General features: G+C 47.4%; 1 protein-coding gene across 1 annotated transcript in view; it reads right to left on the bottom strand.

Moving 5' to 3' along the window:
* Positions 1 to 22527, bottom strand: part of CCDC120 (coiled-coil domain containing 120) — a 180258-nt gene that overhangs the window by 58734 nt on the left and 98997 nt on the right. Inside the window, exons 3-4 of the mRNA XM_078664666.1 lie at positions 11999 to 12160; positions 5811 to 5907 (exon numbers count right to left, since the gene is read on the bottom strand). Of these exons, the coding sequence (XP_078520792.1) occupies positions 5811 to 5907; positions 11999 to 12040 (139 nt within the window). The 5' untranslated portion in view covers positions 12041 to 12160. The remainder of the gene's footprint in view (positions 1 to 5810; positions 5908 to 11998; positions 12161 to 22527) is intronic.

Below are 22527 nucleotides of genomic sequence, written 5' to 3'. Positions count from 1 at the left end.
TGGATGTGATGATTAAAGAAAGGGACAAAAGACTGGTGTCTGCATGTTTGGCGAGCATTTTGGAGCAGAAAAGCCTTTGATAAAGGGAGGATTCCTGAAACGCGTCAGGCTCTGCTGATGCAAGTGGTGCCTTGGTTCTCCCCCAGAACTTGAACGCGCTGTCTGTGAGTGCACCCTGTACCTTGGGTAAACTGTGAACCTTAAAATATGCGGCCGACCCGGCCGAGGGTGCACCGCCGCGAACTGTTTGGCGGTTCCACTGCTGGTCCTTGGATCGGCGCCTTGGAACATTCTGGCGTTACTTTGAAAGGAGGAGTTACAAGAAAGGCTCACTTTGACTGTTGTTTTATTTTCCTTAAGGTTCGCCATCCAGCCCACTGGGGTATTATTTGGAACAGACTACCAGTCCCATAATTCAACGCTGATACTCACCTGAGATTGGATGTGATGATTAAAGAAAGGGACAAAAGACTGGTGTCTGCATGTTTGGCGAGCATTTTGGAGCAGAAAAGCCTTTGATAAAGGGAGGATTCCTGAAACGCGTCAGGCTCTGCTGATGCAAGTGGTGCCTTGGTTCTCCCCCAGAACTTGAACGCGCTGTCTGTGAGTGCACCCTGTACCTTGGGTAAACTGTGAACCTTAAAATATGCGGCCGACCCGGCCGAGAGTGCACCGCCGCGAACTGTTTGGCGGTTCCACTGCTGGTCCTTGGATCGGCGCCTTGGAACATTCTGGCGTTACTTTGAAAGGAGGAGTTACAAGAAAGGCTCACTTTGACTGTTGTTTTATTTTCCTTAAGGTTCGCCATCCAGCCCACTGGGGTATTATTTGGAACAGACTACCAGTCCCATAATTCAACGCTGATACTCACCTGAGATTGGATGTGATGATTAAAGAAAGGGACAAAAGACTGGTGTCTGCATGTTTGGCGAGCATTTTGGAGCAGAAAAGCCTTTGATAAAGGGAGGATTCCTGAAACGCGTCAGGCTCTGCTGATGCAAGTGGTGCCTTGGTTCTCCCCCAGAACTTGAACGCGCTGTCTGTGAGTGCACCCTGTACCTTGGGTAAACTGTGAACCTTAAAATATGCGGCCGACCCGGCCGAGGGTGCACCGCCGCGAACTGTTTGGCGGTTCCACTGCTGGTCCTTGGATCGGCGCCTTGGAACATTCTGGCGTTACTTTGAAAGGAGGAGTTACAAGAAAGGCTCACTTTGACTGTTGTTTTATTTTCCTTAAGGTTCGCCATCCAGCCCACTGGGGTATTATTTGGAACAGACTACCAGTCCCATAATTCAACGCTGATACTCACCTGAGATTGGATGCGATGATTAAAGAAAGGGACAAAAGACTGGTGTCTGCATGTTTGGCGAGCATTTTGGAGCAGAAAAGCCTTTGATAAAGGGAGGATTCCTGAAACGCGTCAGGCTCTGCTGATGCAAGTGGTGCCTTGGTTCTCCCCCAGAACTTGAACGCGCTGTCTGTGAGTGCACCCTGTACCTTGGGTAAACTGTGAACCTTAAAATATGCGGCCGACCCGGCCGAGGGTGCACCGCCGCGAACTGTTTGGCGGTTCCACTGCTGGTCCTTGGATCGGCGCCTTGGAACATTCTGGCGTTACTTTGAAAGGAGGAGTTACAAGAAAGGCTCACTTTGACTGTTGTTTTATTTTCCTTAAGGTTCGCCATCCAGCCCACTGGGGTATTATTTGGAACAGACTACCAGTCCCATAATTCAACGCTGATACTCACCTGAGATTGGATGTGATGATTAAAGAAAGGGACAAAAGACTGGTGTCTGCATGTTTGGCGAGCATTTTGGAGCAGAAAAGCCTTTGATAAAGGGAGGATTCCTGAAACGCGTCAGGCTCTGCTGATGCAAGTGGTGCCTTGGTTCTCCCCCAGAACTTGAACGCGCTGTCTGTGAGTGCACCCTGTACCTTGGGTAAACTGTGAACCTTAAATATATATATATATATATATATATATATATATATATATATATATATCTATTAATTGGCCACTAATAATTTTGTGCAGCACAATGGCTGCTGTGAGGTGAGCTGTTCGGATTTCTTAGAGCTGTGATCTCGCCTCCTCTAGCCCCAGGGCAGATGTTATGTTTTGTTATGTTAGTGACGTTTGTACCACAGTGCGCCATTCTAACAGCGCTATCGGTTGTCTTGTTGCCTCCGCTAGCTTCGGAGGGTTCCATTGCAGACCAGAGTCTACGTCGACTCGTCTTGTTATTCGGTTCGTAAGTTTTGATCGAATAAGTCTCTAGGTTGGACTACAACATGTAGGGTCAGATGTAGGAAGCCTAATACTGGTCGGTAACGGCCGAAATGACCGAATTTCGGCCGTTACCGACCGGTATTAGGCTTTTCAGATGTAGGGGCCTAATTTAAGGATTCCGTAATTTACGGAATCGGTAATTTAAGGAATCGGTAAATTACCGAATTCTTAAATACTGATTCGGTAAATTACCAAATCCTTAATGTAGGGAGCACTCAAATGAGTGCTTTTCCCATTTTAGGATTCGTTATTTACCACCAACTACAAGTTGGTGGTAAATATCGAAAACCCCCAAAAAAGCAATTTTTTTGCAAATTATTACAGTGCCATGTGGCAGACATACATGCCGGGCATGTATGTATGCCACATGTGCACCCATACACAATTCAGGGGTGCAACAGGGTGTCAAAGTGACACCCTGCCACCCTTCAATGTGTTCCCCCTTTCACCGAATCGGTATTTACCAATTCGATAATTCCCATTCATTCCTATGGGCCTCCAGGCCCATAGGAATGAATGGGAATTATTCGGTATCTACCGAATCTTACTGATTCGGTAATACTTACCGAATGAATACCTACATCCCATTTACCGATTGTAAAATACTGAATCGGTAAAATTCGGTATTTTAGAATCTGTAAATCTGGATTACCTACATCTGGCCCTTACCCACAAATTTAGCAAGACAGGGAAGTAACCCATGAAGCCTATGTGGAGGGCACACTCGTCAATCACAAGTCCTCCTTTTTTGTTATATATAAATGTCATTGGTTCTTTAGAGACACCAAATCCTTAGGTTTAGATACCGAGTATTTTTTTTCTTTTTACAAATAACATTTCCTGGGCTACACACCAACTCGTATTTGTCCTTCACAAGTGACATTTTGTAGGTTATAGACAAACTCATAATGTCATCCCAACATTTCCAAATCTATAAAATAACTCTATGGGGATTTTAACAACAATGCTTCAAGATTGCAGACCAACCCTATGTGCCCTTTACCAATAACACTTAGTCTACTAAGTCCTTTACCAAGAACTCTCCCAAGATAATAGGGTAACTGTGCATTACTAACCAGCAGTACATATAAGATTACAAACTGTGTAAGTCATGTAACAAACACTTCCAAAAGTGTGCGACTCTGTGTGTCATTTTCCAATGAGACACACACAGTTCTAGACAAACTGTACATTATTAGCAGTACTTGAAAGTTTACAGATCAACTCTTTAAACTATTAACCACAATAGTTCCAAAACTATAGGGAACTCTATTGTTTGTACCAGCGGCTTAAAGACTGGACGCAAACTTTTAGCAATGACACTTAAGAATACAAACAACTCTTTGAATCCTGAGCTATCACTTCCAATACACAATCTTGATATATTAATTCTCAACAAATCTTACAAGATTATTGGCAAACCCCTTGCATTGCTATTCAACAACACTAGGTTCTTTCCTGATGAAGGACACTGCCCAGATAATACGCCGTCACTTCTTCCTTCTCCAATGATACTTCATATGTGATGGACACATTGGACAACATTTTACAACAAAACCTCCTTGATCATCAATTGTCTCAAGATGATCTGACTCCCTCTCTTACAAAGCAATGATGTCCAGTGGGGATTCAGCCTGGCATAATGGCAGATTTTTGTAGAAGTTCCTCAAGTGGATCTCCTGAAAATTTGGTATAAATCTACCTCTCGTTGACCAATGTTGAGCAAGACGCCAGCGTTAATAGATAATCTTACGGTTAACTTTGTGGGCGTTGGAGAAGAGTCTACTGCGGAGATTAACCGTATGGTGCAACAGATCCATTTCTTTCAATGCAAAACATTTATTGCAAATATTCAGTCTCATGTTGGACTAGGGACGCTGATTAAATGAAAAAATGCCCACTATTCGCCATCTGTTCCAGTCCTGTACCTTCCCTGTGAATGATGTCTTAACACCAATACAAAATAAGGTTACATTTTTAAGGAGGTACCATCACAATGTGGATTCAGGGGAAACTTATCTTCACGTGTAATGCGTATTCCACAGGACATATCTACTCTGGAGCCAACATTAGCAAAGGTCGAGAGCTGGCAAGGGGCACTTTCATCACTAGATGAAATGCTGCTCATTGGTTGGCTCCTTATATCACCAGCCATATTGAAATTACGCTGTAGCCACAAGCACAGTGGAAATTGCTCCCCTCCTGTGACAAGTGTCATCACTTCAAATATTCTGATGGACATGTGCTCTGTTGAATTCATCATTGGGGAAAATCTGGCAAATCAATTCACCTTTTGTTGGTGAAAAATTGGTCAAATGTGTATTTCTCACTCCTGCTTGCTCAGAACCAGCCATTCAGGCACTGTCATTTCAGGGTGGTGGGGAACAATTTGCCAAGAGAATCATTATTTCTCTTCTTCTGCCCGTTGGCATTTCGAGGACACGTTTTGTATTTTTGTGGGCAGCTTACAATTTCAGGTGTGGTGACGGCTAGAGGTTTGAAATCAACCCAATTGCAGCTTATCATTTGATGCACATACGTGAGGCGTGTGCAGAGAGCGGAAAACCAGCAGCAGCAGCTTCCCCACACTCCTCCACCTGTGCTTCTCTCTAGATGGGAGAGGGCACCGTAGGAGAATGGGAGAGTGAGAGAAGTAGGAGTGTGAGGGTGTGAGAGTGTAAGAGTGAGAGAGTGTAAGAGAGTGTAAGAGAGTGCGAGTGAGAGAGTAAGAGTGTGCGAGTGAGAGAGTGTAAGAGTGTGTGATAGTGTACGAGTGTGTGAGAGTGTAAGAGTGTACGAGTGTGTGAGAGTGTAAGAGTGTACGAGTGAGAGAGGTAAGAGTGTGCGAGTGAGAGAGTAAGAGTGTGCGAGTGAGAGAGTAAGAGTGTGCGAGTGAGAGAGTAAGAGTGTGCGAGTGAGAGAGTAAGAGTGTGCGAGTGAGAGAGTAAGAGTGTGCGAGTGAGAGAGTAGGAGTGTGCGAGTGAGAGAGTAAGAGTGTGCGAGTGAGAGAGTAAGAGTGTGCGAGTGAGCGAGTGTAAGAGTGTGTGATAGTGTACGAGTGTGTAAGAGTGAGTGAGAGCGGTAAGAGTGTGCGAGTGAGAGAGTAAGAGTGTGCGAGTGAGAGAGTAAGAGTGTGCGAGTGAGAGAGTAAGAGTGTGCAAGTGAGAGAGTAAGAGTGTGCGAGTGAGCGAGTGTAAGAGTGTGTGATAGTGTACGAGTGTGTGAGAGTGTAAGAGTGAGTGAGAGCGGTAAGAGTGTGCGAGTGAGAGAGTAAGAGTGTGCGAGTGAGAGAGTAAGAGTGTGCGACAGAGTGTAAAAGTGTGCAAGTGAGAGAGGTAAGAGTGTGTGAGTGAGAGTGTAAGAGTGTGTGAGAATGGGAATGTGTGAGTGAGTGTACAAGAGTTAGTATCATTGAACTGAACCGCATATCACTGTCACAAGCGCACAACACCCCTCCTTTCAGGTACACCTGCATTAACTTCACCCAATTTAATACACACTGGGCACGGTAGAGTTACCTGAGGAAGAGTAGCTGGAGGGGGTGATCAGCTGACCTCTGACCTCCATGGTTGGTGTCCCAGGCCTGCTCCGCCCTCTCAGCAAAGGGGTCCTCACCTGTAAGAAAGCAAAGAGAATATCTGGTTATTGTACCGCCAATGCGGGGCCGTTATTGTACCACCAGTGCTGGGCCGTTATTGTACCGCCAATGCTGGGCCATTATTGTACCGCCAATGCTGGGCAATTATTGTACCGCCAATGCTGGGCAATTATTGTACCGTGAATGCTGGGCCATTATTGTACAATTCTACATGCCATTATTGGGGCCATCCATCGTAAATAAAAATACAGTACTTTCTGGTCAGTTCTGCATTGCTCACAATCACCAACAGGCATCCTACAATGTTTAATTATTTGAGGATGTCAGTATGGACTGAGACATAGTGTGGCATCGTTCACCAGATGGACCATTCAAGATGGCGGTGACATGCCGCGTACCAAGTGCCCCCACCATTACGCATGGATGCAATTCAAGCTCTCTTCCCATTACTCTTATGTTCCACTTCCCACAGAGGCCTGAGCTGGAGGCCTGCAGAGTATTCAAAACAGTGTTCACACAGTGACCACTTCCTGGGGCCGCCCCGATCTGACCAGACTCTAACCACAATCCCACCATATCTTTACTACGGCCCCACAAAGCCATTATCATGATCCCAAACAAGCCTTACAACTTCAAACTTCTGCGCTCTTCCTCGTCTTCAATGGGACATATCATTTTATTTGATTAGTGAACAGTTTTATATGGCGCTGACTTACCAAGTGGCTCTATCCTACTTTACAAAGTACAAGCGTAGTTACGTACATCGAATCAAGTCGAACTACGATTACAATAACAAAAAAGCGAGGAGAGGATACATAGCTATGGGATGTTTGTCCTCTCATTTAGCCCTCACTACATTTTGAGTACAGATGAAACTAGTGAGTTTTTAGAGCTTTTCCAAAAGATGGTTTGTCAAAGTCCTTTGATCTTCAGGGAGAGAGCTCCACAGTAGACGGTCAATGCCGGAGAACGGTTTTCATAGCTTAGTTTGTTTTGAAGTTTGGTGGTTCTATAAGGAAGGAGTCCTTGCGCCTGAAGCGTGTGATCCTTCCAAGAAAGCCAACAAATTTAATAGGTACGAAGGAGCCTTTGGGTGAATGGATCTGAATGTTCAGCAGGTTTACCTTAAATTCCAACCTCGCTTCTGATGGTAAACAATGAAGGTCTTTTAGTAGGAGTGTCCCTGGGTCATAATTTGTCTTTCATCAAAGGAACAAACGGTAGCGTGAAGTATTACTTTTAATGGACGATGGTTGTTTGAGGTGAACCTATGCGTAAGGCTTTGCCCGAGCCCGGCAGCGAGATCTTTAGAGAGTTGGCTGCTGGTTTCAGTTGTGTGAGGCGGTTCTTTATTTTCTGAAGGGAGTAGAGGAAGTAATTTGCAGTCTTGGTGACTTTGTTCGTGAAACGAGAGGGATAAGCTGTTGACTGCGATGAAATCCAGTGAGTACACTTTAGGCAGTAGGTTTGGCAAAAAAACATGCAGTTTTGGTCCAGTCGATAACGAGGAGTTAGATTTGCTATGGTGTTTTGGCGATACAGGAGGAATTTGGTAATCTGTGCATGGAACCCGGGTATATTTTCAGACTTACTTTGTTGGGTTTTCATGAAGGAGGGTGATAGTATTTGGACTTCTTCCACAGTTGCCTCTGATCTGCATATTGAGTTATATTTACATTTGGATGGATGGGGAAGAGAGGTTCCATCTATAGGTTGGATGATGTTGGCGCTAAAAGAGAACCCCGTGGGACACCCCAGACCCTTTGAGTGAGTCTGTGGGAACCCAACTTTACTATGAGTTCCCGATCGGTTATGAATGACGCAGTCGCAAGACTGTTGGCATCAGAGCCTTTTCTGAGGCGGCTGCTGAACTCTGGGACTCTCTCCCACTGCAGCTGTGATCTGAAGCAAATCTCCTGATATTTCAGAAATTACTGAAAATGTGGCTTCTTCCCAAACTACTCCAAATGACTCTTTAATCAGTTATCCTTCGAAGTTGAATGCAGCCTCAGGGAACTAAAATGGAGGTTCTCTAGCGCAAAGAAACCCTGGTTTGGGCGTAAGGTGCACTTAAAAAATACCCCCATTGAATAAATGATGCAAACCAGTTTAGAACCTAATTTCTGGAACCCATTCTGTGTTGAAGGATATGAACTTGCCTCAGTCACACTAGGACCATAGATATTAAGATTTTCCTGCAAAACAGAGTTGTGGTTGTGGCGCCAACAGACGGGAGCTCGTACCGGACTGCAGGATTGCTTACCTTTGTGCTAGCGTGCACAGCGTGCACAGCGTGCACAGCGCGCAAGCGCCTGGTTGCAGGAAGACCGAATCACCGGTGCACGTGCAGCTGGACTATATGGAAGGGAGGCTAGAACATTGTTTCTCAAGAGAAATATTTAGGGAATTCTACTACACGCTAAAGTTAGCTGTTACAGGCACACAAAATGGAATTGCTTGACCAGTGGCTAAAAGGCTATGAATTCATGAACATTTCAGGGGCACTGGTTCCAGATAATGTTTTCTAGCGTCTGGCCAGTTTATATGGCAATGTCCAGGATTTAACACATTTAGGGTCCAATTTAGATCTTGGCGGACGGGTTGCTCCGGCACAACGGTGAAAGATATCCCTTCCGCCAACATATAAATCCCATTATATCCTATGGCTCTTAAAACTCTTAAAAGGGGATGGTGCAGCCAGGGTCATCGGAGTATCTGGGCCTCAACCACCATTCTAGCGCCGAGACGCCCATGGGCCTTTGTTCGCGCTCTATAAATTTTATTAATAATAATAATAATAATAATGGAAGTGGCCATTGGGTTTCCTAATAACGTCCCATGTGCCACAGCCCTCCCCAATATCAGCCTCCTGTTTGGCCATTTGAACGACGCTGCTTGACCGTCAGTGATATCTCCAGAAAGTTTTTTTCAAGAATTTCTAAAAAAAATGACTCTTTTTGGTAGACCAAGTCAGGCCATTTGTCGATTCTATTGCTTGCAAGTTTGGGCTGGTTGGGAATCGTCCAACACAGAGAAGCAACAACAAGGGCTTATTTTTAAATTTCTATATAAAGTTTTATATAGCGCGAACACAACTCTTGTGGGTATCAGAGCACTTTACAGTGTTTAAGGAGATTGGTAGAGGAATGAACATTATCGCCACCAAGGACGGAACATATTATGAAAGGAGCCCGTAGAGAGACCATCACAGGGTCCAAGACATATACAAAAAAAATTATAATAAAAAAAAAAGGGTTCAATCCTTCTCCTCCCTTTGACTAACACAAACATAGATGGTCAGAGCAGTTGTAGGCACAGAGGGGCAGCTCGACAGTCAGACCGGCTCACGCCCCCACGCCAGAGTACTTTGTGGTGGACTCCAATGATCTGCACCACATTGGATTATTCCGAAGAAAAGTCACCCCACAAAAGAACAAGATTAGGAAGTTTCTTAAATTGAGTGACAATCTCTAATAAGAAGATCCAGAGTACACTAAACTTTGAGAGGTTACCCCACTCTTACCCATCCGTGTTTAAGGGTTGTCGGGCCCAAATGCTCTGCTCCTATAGAAATATTGGCCTTTAACTCCTGGAGAGAACCAAGCTATTGTGGAAAGCAAAGTACTAACTCAATATGGGGTTAACCTGCAGAGACTATGTTCTGGTTTTGAGAAAATACACACCAATCGCAGCTGAAGGCTTAAGCGACATATTCCTGTCTAGGTCTGTCCTGAAGTAAGCGTGTGGCGCCAAGGACGCCTCAGTACGGACTGAGAAGCATGCACCGACATTTAGAGGTACTACACCACTTCTATTGTGCTTCATACCCCTGATGAGGCTTCTAAGCGCTTGCATTCTCATCTGGTTTCTAGGCACTATTCATAGTGAAGGGTTAGAAGGACATTTAATGAAGTAGGTCCTGAATGGGAGGTATTGGGCTTGGCGCGTGAAGTTTGAAGACATGCTACCAACTTCATGAAGTGTTGCCGGAGAGCGTTGACTATTGCAAGGAGGTGAGCACTTCCAAAGTGTTAGTAGGGGGCCTGGCAGTGTTCACTCATGCTAGAGTGGTCAAGAGTTTGTCTATTAACTGCTGCCTTACAGAAGTGTCCTTCATTCACCAAGGTATCTAGTTAGGTCCTTTTATAAGGCGTTTGGGGGGCAGGTTATAAGGTGGACAGAGAAGGCAATTTTATTGTCAGGGCATGCACTAGGAAGCCCCTAAATAAGATTACATCACTTTTGCTGGCCAAAGCTTCCATGAACACTCTATCACAAGTCTTGGAGCAAAAGATAAGGGCAGGAAGAGGAACAAACTTACTGTCCACAGGCCCGGTTCTTGCCGGTGGGCCGGGTGGGCCAGGCCCACCCAAACATGAGCCTAGCCCTGGCAGTGACCTCTCAAAGGCCAGTAGTAAATGGCCACTTTCATTTGAAACGTTCTTCCGAAAGTTGTTTTTCTTCCTAGGAGTTGCATGATTGGGCCTGGGCTCTCTCACAGGCACCCCCAATCACGCATCGCCTTTTAGAAAGGTGGGCTGTGTCCCCGCCCACTCGTGCAGGTACAATTGGGTCACGGGAGGGGGACAAATCCTCTCTTTGGCACCGGGCAACTTTAACTGCAACCGTAACCATTCTGCTACCTGGATATTTTATTTTCTATTCCACACTGGAGAAAAAAAAAGTTTTTTTACCCTGATTCACATTTTCTGGCCCCGTATTTGCTTATCAGATCAGCTGTGACAATGAACCAGCAGATAAGAGAATGTGTGGCTAGTTGTTCTTCTTTTAAAAAGCAGGGAAGGCCCAGCAAAACATATACTTCATGTATGCGTCATATAATAAAATATGTCCAGATAACTCTGGTGATTAATGATCCTGCTGGCGAGCAATCCTTTTTCTGTTGGTAGTTTTGAAAAGCAGATAAACTACATTTTGTGTGGATAGCTCAGTGGGTTGCTGCCTTGGTCACAGTGATTCTTGTGATACTTGTAGATCAGAAGTTACAGTCCTATCATAGGACAGTGACCTATGAACTGTCATCAAAGAGCTGCATGCAAACCTGAAACGGTATAGTTAGAACGTAGCTTTTTTGTGTGTGTGTTGTGATATAGTTAGAACTTCCCCTGTCTTTCATTATTCCAATGTTGCTAAAAAGAGTTAGTTTGGCCAGATATACATTTTTATCAGTAAAGCCAACCCCCTAGCACTGGAGTACTCTTTAAATCCTGAGTTTGTGCTTCTCCCGACCAAACCCTCTTAAAATATACTGCCCACCCCTGTGGATGACATGTGATTGCTACACCTTGTAATCCTCATTGGCTTATGTAACATTCCCTGTAGACTGATTTACATACTTGTATGATTCATTGTCTCTGTACAATGTGTGCGTGATGCAAAGTACTGTAACACCCTTAAATACGGGTAGCGCTATACAACAAATGAAATGCATGAGAAAGTGACTACAGAGAGATGAGGGGCGCTGTTGGAGGATGGCAGTGAAGGAATCCGAGGAGGTAGTCATTGGGGGAGGGGCCACAGAGAGAGGAGGGGAGCTGGTGGAGGGCGGTAGTGAGGGAATCCGAGGAGGAGGTCATGAGGAAAAGCCCGAAAAGTGTCACTTGCCCGATACTAATCCCCCCCCCCCCCCCCACCTCCCTTCCCCACCCCCCCAGAAACCTCCTCTTCCCAAGGGACATTACATGGAAAAAAACACTTTTTGAGAGTGGTAACATTTAGAAAGAGATTTGGAAAGAAAAATGCGTTTTACTGGCCCTTGTAAAATTAAGGAGAGATTAAGGAGGGCCCTGAAGCAGGCCTGGCTAGACATATAAGTGACAAATAGGGCCTGCAGTGCCCGACCCGAATGCACCCTCGGCCCACCCAAATAAAAATCCCTAGAGCCGGGCCTGACTGTCCAAGAGATTCACCAATTAAACAACCTTGTACGACATCTTCCGCACCATCGCTCGTTGGCCAACCGGCTCCACCTGGAATAAGACCTCAGTCACCACCATTGTGAATTCCATCAAAGTCCGGAAACTGGGCCCAGTTTTTACTCCTAATCCACAGGCCTTTGTTTCACCCCCTTACCCTCAGAGAACTCACCGTGCTGGGTGTATCAGGCGGTCCCGGGCGGCTGGTGGCCATTCACACAGCTGCCACCATCCTCCGGAGGCGACGGGGTCCCCATACGGCCCCCCGGAAGGACGGCGACTGGAGTACGGCTGGAGAGCTCAGAAGCTGCAGGTCTGTCACTGCACCCAATATCTGCAGAGGAAAATAAAGAAATAAATAAACAAAAGAATTGGAGTAAGTCAATCTCAACACCCCACCTAACTCACTCCTCCCCACCTTACGAGACAGCCAACAGAGCTGGATTTTATAGGACATTACCAACTTTGTCAAACAAATTACCCACATTTGCAAATTGTCTCTTAAATAACTCTGTCACTGGCTCTGAAAGGCTGATAAGGCTGGGGCAAAGTCAGTCACATGTCAGATACGTGTCTGACTGACGCACGGCGGACTCTATCTCTGCTGCACCAGCCTTTCAGAGGCAAAGTCCGGTCAGGAACTCTGTCCAGTTACACAGTCCACCTCCATCGTCAAGACATCTTTCTTCCCGCCCAAAGTATGAGCGCTGAAATGTTTGGTTCAAGGCGCCCTCTGTCCCCAGGCGGGGCGGAAACAGCCCATGGAGCCTGTCCCAGGGCAGGAAGCCCTGGAGCCTGGACTCGGAGGGAAAGTGTCTCAGGAAAGGCCTGGACGTGGTTGCAGAGGGGAGAGGCAGGCCTGGACCGGAAGTGGGAGAGTGAAACAGGAAGCCAGGCAGGAAAGAGCGCTCCACGTGCCAGGCGTCTCGCAGGAAAGCGTGTTTGCACGAGGGAAGGAAGGCAGGGAACGTGGGAGCCCAGGAGGGGGCAGAGGAGGGCCCGGGGGTGGGCAGGAGTGAGTGAAGACAGGCATGTCACAGTGCTTAATTTGTAAAATATTAAGTGCCAGGGCTCCGACCAGGAGGCCACTGCAGCTTGCACCACCCACCCATCGCCCTTGTCACCGCTGCCAAAACAACTTCTAACCATCTCTCTCGCTTGTAAATGTGACAGTTCAGATTATTCCAGGCCCCCAAAGCTAAAGGAGTGACTGGGGAGGCAGCTATTAGCAATTTTAACGTATATTGTATTCCTAAACAACCTTGTTCTGCTCCTCTCTAAATTAGATGAGCAGCGCCACCATGTGGTGGACTGTTCTAAGTATGGTGTTGACAATTAAGTGCCGGTGCTCAGCACCGGAATGCACCGGCTCAAATTAAGCACTGGCGTCAGTTCATGCTCTTGCTACATCCTGGGGGTGCTCCACCGAGAGCCAGCACATACTTACCAAGATTAACGATTTTGGGAGTCATTTTGGCAAACCAAAAATGATGGAGTCAGCTCACTGATTTTTGGGCAGCCGAGAATGGTGCTTGCTAAGAGCTGAATCTCAGCTCCTGAGCTGAAACCAAATTCCCAGCAACCCTTCTAAAGCAGCATAGCTCCTTGAATTACCTGCTTTTCAGCAGCTCCTGGAAGCCCTGACCGATGACCGCGCCAGGCACTGATAGATGCATGTGTGTGTTTGGGAGGTTACGGCTGGCCTCAGTCAAAAAAGGTCACTTATTTGTATCATGCCATTTATTTCATCTAGGCCTAACGGCATGTGATGTCATTTCCTTTCATGGCACCATCAGGCCTCAAGGCACTTAAAGTAATTTACAGTGATATCATTACGCTAATTGGCAGATTTGCAATCTAAAAAGCCCTTTCTTATGGTCTTAGAACTTTAGCATGTGTGAATTTAAAAGTGCACCACAAACCCTGGGGGTGAAAGGGCTCCTTACCCCTGTGCCCCAAAAACTGCTTAAGATTGTACCCCAGAAAGAGTCCTTACTTCTGTAAAAAATAAGGGGGGGGGGTTACTAACCCTTGTACCCAAATGGAGAATGTGCTCCTTACCTTTGTGCCACAGAGGACAAACAGCTCTTTACCCCTGAGCCTTAGCAAAAGTTCCTTTCCCCTTCAAACAGAAGGGGAAAGTTTCCTCCATTGTACCACAGATGGGTAAGGTCTGTACCCTGGGCACGTGCATTGACTATGCTGCCAGACAACACCGATACCTATGAGAGGGGCCCTTTGCTGTTCACTTACTCAGGGCACTGATCTGTGCCACTGTTCCGTGTGCCAGCCGGGTACATCGCGTCCTGTCACCTGGGCACGGACAGCCACACCTGCAGGCCTGGATACATCATTTTAATAAAACGATGGCGCGGTAGAAGGGTTGGGCGTGAGTCACGACTCTGGAGTTACTGCATCATTTCTGGGAGTTCCTGGTGCATTCCAGGGCCTTCTAGCAGCCCTTGGTAATAGCCTGGCAGTCTCACCTGGGCAGGACGCGTCATGGCGATGACAGCATCACAGAGCTAGGGAAGGGCCACCGGGCCCTGCCCAGGGCTGCTCATCTATTTTGGGCTCGGAGACTGGTTCTTTCTGTGAACAGGTTCTATTTTGGTGGTTGGGACTGATACCGGTCTATCTGGGGAATAGTGTGTGTTAAGGAAGTGGTACGTGGCCGTCGCCTCGCCCCAGCAGAACTCTAGCCTGATTTCCCTGCCCTAAGCCACCGCCAGGACAAGCCGGTAAACCCGGGGTCAGATCCTAGGCTGAAGAACCCCAAGATGGGGGAGCAGAACTGGAGGCGGTCTGGGTACCAGACTCCCATGCCATACACACCAGGCAGCTTACTTAACCCCTTGCGTGCTGCCGTTGGCCGACGGCAGCACTACCTCGCTAGTGCTGCCGTCGGCCAACGTCCGACGCAGCCCCGCCCATTTTGCGGAAGTGCCGCACTGCCGCGAAATCGCGGCCAAGGGGTTAAAATATCAACACACGTTTCATGTACTAGTGGCGGGTTCTACCGCGACAATTCCAGAACTGTGCGAAAGCTTTCGGTGCAAACCTCCCATATCGCCGGACTGTGCCGACCACCTCCTTGCTCACAATGCAACCAACATGCTGAGGTCCACCAAAGAGAACAAACCTTCTGATGCTTCAAAGACTTCTCGATCGACAACCTAAAGCGCAAATGCCGCTCTCGCTCAGCCAGCTCCACATCCAAGGCCAACGCCTTTCTAAGACACTTCAATGCTTTTCTGGAAAATCCAAGCTCCAACTAAAACACGCAGGCACAAGCTGATACCCTCAGCACCATGGTGCGCCAAGACTTGGTTGACAACAAACGCTCCATCAGTCGTCTGGATGAGGCACGGGCAGTGTTCAAAGCCCCATCTCTTGCAAATTTCATCAACATAATCTACTTGTTCGAAGGTGGCCAATGAAACGATGGTGTTTTATACTCATCTTTCATAACAGCCCTCTCCCATATTCACCAATGTCAGTGCCTCCCTCCATCGCTTCTGGAGTCATCCCAGATTCCCTCAAGCCAGTCCAGATCCTCCTTCACCAGAAGAAACCACACTAGACCCAGACGACCTTCAGAGCTACCGGTCCACCACTCCCCTTCTCTTCGTTGACAAGATCATAAAAGATCAGTCTATGCTCAACTTTACGATCACATCAACACCAGCGATCTCCTGTCTGACCACCAATCTGGCTTCGATCACACCTCCTGTAATAGCTGGACCTCCCAGTCGCCTCCGACACCAACGACCACCCCCGCTTTAATGACAACGTGGAGTCATGAGCGGGATTCCATGGATAGGTCACTCACTGGTTCTCCGCCTACTGATCCATTTAACACCAGTACATTGGCATGGGAGCTCCAAGTCCCAGTAGATCCCTCTCACCTCTGATGTCCCCCTGGGGTACCATACGGTTCCGTCCATCTTCAACCTCCATATGGAGTCCCTTAACCCCTTGCATGCACACGTCTGCCAACGGCCATAACGACTACCTCAGTAGTGCTGCGCACGTCTGTTGGCCGACGCGGCCCCGCCCACTCTTCAGAACTCCCGCACGGAGGTGGAATTTGCGCCGCGGTAAAGGAGTTAAGATCTCCTCACTGGCAACAACATAAAAATTCAACAATACGACAGTGACAAACAACGCTCCTTGAAAGCTTCCTCCACTTCACACACCCTGTGCCTCAGACACTTCCTGCACATCACCCAGACCTGCAGATCCAGCCCCCACCTGAACCACAACCCACCAAGATAAAATACCTGTGATTTTGCAAGAACAACATTCAGCTAGTCCGAACATGACAAAGGCCTGAACAGATTCAAACCTCAACTTTCACTCTTTATCAGACACTCGATTTCACTCTGGACGACAACTTCACCTTGAAGGAAGTTATTGCTAAGAAAACAGCCTGGCTCCCAGCGTTCTCCACTAACGTAAGAGAAACGGCTCCTCTGAGAAAGCAACTTCACAACTGCTGATCAAGCCCTCCTACTCCTGCATTTTTCTTTTTATTGCAGTTTTATATAACACGAACTCGATCCGAAGGTATCAGAGCGCTTTACATGAGCACCAGTTAAGTTACAGACGGACAAATTCATTTTTTAGGCACGGGGAGATTATGCGATTTGCCCAGAATCACACTATGTTGGTGTGCTTCCCTGCCGAGACACGAACCTGGTTCCCCAGCTCGGAGGTCGACCGCTCTAGCCGTTATGCCACATCCTCTCCGCTGCATTTGGATGGTGGCAATGATCTGCTCCGTTGTCTCCTAGACTCCGCCCTGGTCCCCCTTAAAGGGACCTTAAATCCTTCCCTGCTGCCGTCGGCCGTTGGACGTCGCGCGAGCTACCTCCCTGGGGTTGCGCACGGCCCCGCCCACCCTTTAGAACGCAAAGGCGTTAAATGCCACAGCAGGTCTCATTCATGACCTGAAGAAATATGATCACATCACCCCATCCTGATGGAAATCTGCTCACATTGCAAGACCACATCACCTTCAAAACCAAGCCTGCACGACCATCACAACTCCCTCACACTTTCACCCCTTCCAGTGGCTCTTGGCACACCTGCAGCCAGGACACCATCAGACTGGAGACAGAAAAAAAGAGCAAAAAATTAATCAAATCTATGAACCAATGTTGTGAATAACAGTCCGGTAGCGATCCAGAGTGTGCCGACCCTGCCCCAATGTCGGAGGGAGCCGGGACGCAGCTCTTTTGAAAGAGCACTATCGCGATGCGTCCATGTCTGTACCAGAACCCCACTACCTCCCCGATCACTCGTTGACTGCAGCTTTGTCTTAGACCACATACACCGTTCGGCAACCTTTTGGTTACGTTTGTGCTATACAAATACCACATACATACAGAGACAAAAAAAATAAAAAATGAACGCGTCTTTGTGTAACGCAACTGGTGCTCATGTCAAGCGCTCCCATACCGGATACCTTCGGGTCAAGTTTGTGCTTTATAAAACTCCAGAAAAACAAGCATTTGCAATGCAATAGGTCTCGCATTAGGAAAGTTTGAGCTATTGGTATTGTAAATGACACTTTTTTTATTTACATGTTGGTTGTATGTAATAAAGTCTCATTCAAAAATGTAGTGTACAACAGTGTAGCCCTCTGACAAAAATGTCAATTTGTATATATATCAAATGGAAATAAAACAAGCACTGGCAAAGCCAATACGTCTTGCCTGAAAAATCTATTGGGTGATGCTGTACAACATCAGCAAAAAACTTTTTTTGCCAATGCTCTGCAGCAGCATGGAAAAGAAAAAAAAAAGAAAAGAAATGCGCCATGAAGCAACTGCATCATCTTGTGGGTGAACACTTGAGTGATAACATATGTGTGCACGCATGTGCACATCTACGAAATAATGCACCCTTTTTTATTTACAGATCCAGGATTTATCAATAAATTAAAGAAAAAAGTGAATTGGAGTAGAGCAAAAGTGCTTTTTTTTTTTTTTAAAAAAAAGGAAGGGCCAGCAGAAATTTGCAGCCTGACCATCCAAAAAAATAAAATATTATGACATAAAAAAAATAAAATAAAAAGCTGCTCTTCCTCCAGGCCAGAACCAGGCTGAGAAATGGAAGTAGGTTTGGCTGATGTGTCCTCTTTGGAAAAAGGAGAAGCGAAGCTGCCCCCTTTAAGGACAATAGGGTGACCCAGATGCCAAGGACCAGTCATTATGTACCTTCAAAGTCTAATATTACCACCACTACCTAAAGGGCCCTCTAGCGAATGATGTCAAAGGAGGGACTTGCCCGAACACCTATCGTTGATGATGTAAGAGGACAAGTGTGAGTACTTTTCAAGAGATGGTCCCTTTAAGGAGACCTGCTTCTCGGAGTCTTTTCCTGCTGCGGCAGACCTGGCGTCACAGACATGTGCGGTGTTCCTCCGCATGGAATCCTCCGCCAGGCCCTGCCACCACCAATAAAAAATAAATAAATAAATCCGTATTTGTAAAGCGCAAACTACTCACCCTTACGGGTCTCAAGGCACTGGGGCTGTCGTGGAACTTAAGTGAGCTATTGCCCAGAGTCACATGGTGCTGAGCTGAGCTGCCGCCGGGGATCGAACCGTGAACCCTGTGCTCCGAAGGTAGCTGCCCTGAGGGACTCGCGCCGGACCCCCTCCTGCCTGCTCCACGAACCCTTGCGGTTTGCAGAGAGCGACAATGCTCGCTTGTCCTTCAGCAACGCGCCTCCATCCGTGCCCTGGGGCTGCAGTCCAGGATCTGTCCTTACCTCACCTTCACCAGGCAGCACCATCACTCGGCGCCCTGCAAACCGTCCCTACCTCCTGCACCCTGCGGCAGATCAGGCCAAGCCTTACCTGTCAAGCCTAATCCATGAACTCTGCCTCACCCACCCTAAGTGCCTGCTTCCTGCACACAGCCTGCTGCTCCATGGACCACCTCTTCCAAGTCTTGCTTCCGCCACCTGCCACCCAAGCCTGGACTTGCCAGGCTTGGTAGGGTAGAGTGGCCCCTACCTGGATCCCAGCTCGGCCTCATCCGCTGCTTGTGATCCTAAGCTCCCGGTCACCTGTCGCGGCATTCCTAGAGCGGCTGCTGCCCAACAACAAGCATTCTTGTTTCCAGTCCAGGGAGGACCTTGCTTGGCAGTTTGGTCTGGACTGTTCCCATGAGGCACAGGGTCAAGACTGATTTGCATATGGCTGGTCTAAACAGGGGTGGCATGGTGAACAACCCAGATCTCTTGACTGGGAGTGAATGTATGATTCATTCAGAATTCCGTCCATCATTTGTTTGCGTAGCCCAACCGGCATTGGCATGCTAGTATCTGGAGCTGCAACCACAAGCGAGGGTGGCATATCCCAAGGACTAGCTCTCCTCCTCCTGAGATAGGACCCTGTAACCAGGGCTTTAAGTGGGCCGGGTCTCACCGCTGCTGAGCACCGGCAGTTTTTTAAAGGAGGCCTCGAAACGGGTCTCTATCGGCCTCTCGGTCTGTTTTTCCCGGACCGCAGTGACAGCAGGCACATCGATGTGCGCTGCTCACAATGCTCACTTCCCACTAGTGGATTAGTTACAGCATGACATCATGCCAGTTGAGCGTTGTAGGGGAATGGAAACCCTTTAAAGAGAGTCATTTTCTCTCTGGATTTCCCTTCTCTTTTTGAAACTCAGGAGCAGCAACACTGTTGTGGTGTCACCAGGGCTTTAACCCCTCCTATGCTCATGACTAGGTCAGTTCGTCATAAGCCACGGTGCTCGTGTGCTCATGACCGATGGAACGCTCGCACGCTGGGCTAATTCCCCTGCTGTGCGAGCGTTCTATGAAAACCGGTGTGGTCATGACGAGCTCAGCTCGTTATGAGCACACGAGCACCGTGGCTTATGACGAGCGGACCTCGTCATGAGCACGGGACGCTGTGCGCCCCCCCCCAGCACAGCGGGGGAAACAGCCCCGCAGCCAAGGGGTTAAGTGGAAGACTTTTCAATATTATATATAAACCATAGTTGCAGCTTACTTATCTTATGCAATTAACAACCATTGCAAAGCCAAGAGTCCTGACTTCTTGTAGGTATGATGTTACTTGTTGCATCATATATCTGGATGCAATGGACAGAAACAGCAAAATACAAGTCGAGCGGCACACTATGCTAAGGGAAGATTTTTAGCTTATGTGTTTTAAGCCACGCCCTTAATTACATTGGCCACGCCCCTCCGAGAGACCCCCCAGTTTTTTCATCCCACTTAAAGCCCTGCCTGTAACATCTCACTAACTGGTCCCAGGCCCAGTGCAAGCCTGCATGTCTGTAGACACCTCGCGTCCATCCATATAATACCCTAAAGGCTCCGGTCCACCGTAATTTTCAAGTCCTTGTGCACTCTATACACAAAGCTGGACGCAATAAGCCGAAAATCCTCTGGGATCACTGTACAAAAGGCCCAGAATTAAGCAAACGTAAACACGTCTGGTGACTTAACGGGAAGGAGGCCAAACAGGAACCCATACCTGGGACCACCTGCCCCACCGAGATGGACCTTTAAAGGATGCAGACAATAAAAGAGCTACAAATATATTCAACCGTAAAAAATAATAAAAATAATAAAAATAAAAAATAAAAAAACACAAAAAAAACCTTTTCAACCAGACTGTGCAGCCTGTGGGGCGAGCAGAACAGTTTGTAATAATTTATTTAAAGCCGCAATATTTCCTTCCTGTTCATTGGCGTCCTTTTCAAACCTACATGTGTTATCTCCACACTGAAGCCACACGGAAGGACAAAACCAGAGTCCAGGTTGAGGGAGGGGCCGTCCTGGCAGTTCGGGCTGGACTGTTCCTATTGGTGCCGGGTTGAGACTGATTTGCATATGGCTGGGTCCAAACTGAGGTGGCATGTTGAGCAAAAAACAATGGATTGGAATGATACCCCGAGTGATGGCAAGTGGACAGGCTTACTGCAAGCATTGGCCCCATCACATTGTGTTTGCTTGCTATTTTATTACCATTGGGAGTGTGGGGAGGAGCCACGACAACCCTCACGTGAGTAACTAAGTCGCTCCCCCATTAACAATAGTTCTAAATACAATTTTTCTCTGTACATTTGCAAATATAGTTAATGTTTATGTGAAGGAGTATTTTTTCTTGGGTGCTTGTTTTGAGAAATAGTATTTGAGCAAACCCTAAATGAACGGGGTTAAATGTGTTCAGTATGGTAAAATCATACTGAAGAGACCTCTTGTAGGAGAATTATTTTCAAGTGTCAAGTAATTCTTGCACATCATCCGTAGGGCAGTAAAAGAGTTTTTCTTGTATCAAGTTTGCTGCACTGTGGTAATAAACGTGATTTGACCGTTGCACCCTAATAATAAAAGCATATTTACTAATACAGTTGCTTTAATTAACCCTTTCGGTGCGGGGCACGTTCAGCGGACGTCGCGTGCACTACCTCGGTAGTGCTGCGCACGTCCGCTGAACGTTCCGGCCCCGCCCGCGCAATAGAATGTTCCGTACCAGAGCGGAACGTACGGCGCAACAGAGGGGTTAATGTGCATTACCGGGCCCCATTTGTGGTCATAAATAAATCTATATATTTCTAGCCACGTCATTATTTGTTGGGGATGCCGGTGGGGGTAAGGTTCAGGGAGAGACCTGCTGACAAGCCCCTGAGCTGGGAGTAGTCTCTTGCCTCGTGGTGAGAGCAGTGGCGGCTCGTCCATTAAGGCGGAGGAGCGTCGGCCCACTGTTTTTTGCAGTGAAACACAGATAATAAAATGATAATAATGCACATTATCATTTTATTTTCTCCTACTTCCGCCCACAGCTTTGCGTGAGAGGGCGGGGAGGAGTAGTAGCACCCTCCTAAAGTACGTAAGGACTGCTTGGTCTGCGCTCTTGGGCCGCCTAAAACAGTCTTGCGCACTTTGCATGTTCTCCATACAGGCTGCATTACCCCCACTCCCTCCCACCCCCCTACCTCCGATCCGTGCTGGCTGCCACTGGGTGAGAGGGCCCGAGCTGGGGCAGTCTCCTGCCTCGTGATGAGAGGGCTTGTGCTTGTTAATCTCGCGCCCTGATGTATAGAAATGGTAAGAATGCGAGATGATGGTTGGACGAGGGCGCTGACAGGTCTTGTCAGAGCCTGGTCTGCTCGGCCTAGCACCGCTTTGTCCCAGAGCTTGGCTCAGAATCCCCTCCTGTGCCCAGACCCCTTGCTTATGTTATACTTAGTGTGCAGAGGAGCCGGGGGCTTTACAGCTTTTCTTAGCTACAACTAAGTGCACTCATTACCGCTTCCAAACTTTTGTTTCAAAAGAAAGAGGTAAATAAAGCCATTTATTTTCAAGCAATGCGGCTGGTGTGTGTATGAATGTCAAAAGGAGGTGGGAGCCAGTGCTTAATTTGAGCAGGAGCTTTCCGGTGCAGAGCAACAGCATTTAATTGGTTTCCGATGCTAGGCACCGACACCTTATTGTCAACACCACACTTAGGGCAGTCTGCCACAAGGTGGCGCTGCTCATGGAATTTAGAGCGGAGCACTATAACAGTTGTTTAGGAAAACTATATACATAAATTGAAATACTAATAGCTGCCTCCCCAGCCATTCCTTTAGATTTGGGGACCTGGAATAATCTGAACTGTTGCATTTCCATGCGAGGAAGATAGTCAGTCGTTGTTTTGGCAGCAATGACAGG

Source organism: Lissotriton helveticus, chromosome 10 (genome assembly GCF_964261635.1).
Source record: "Lissotriton helveticus chromosome 10, aLisHel1.1, whole genome shotgun sequence".
Lineage (NCBI taxonomy): Eukaryota > Metazoa > Chordata > Amphibia > Caudata > Salamandridae > Lissotriton > Lissotriton helveticus.
The sequence above is the reverse complement of the archived record's forward strand: the minus strand, read 5'-3'. Positions and strand labels throughout refer to the sequence as shown.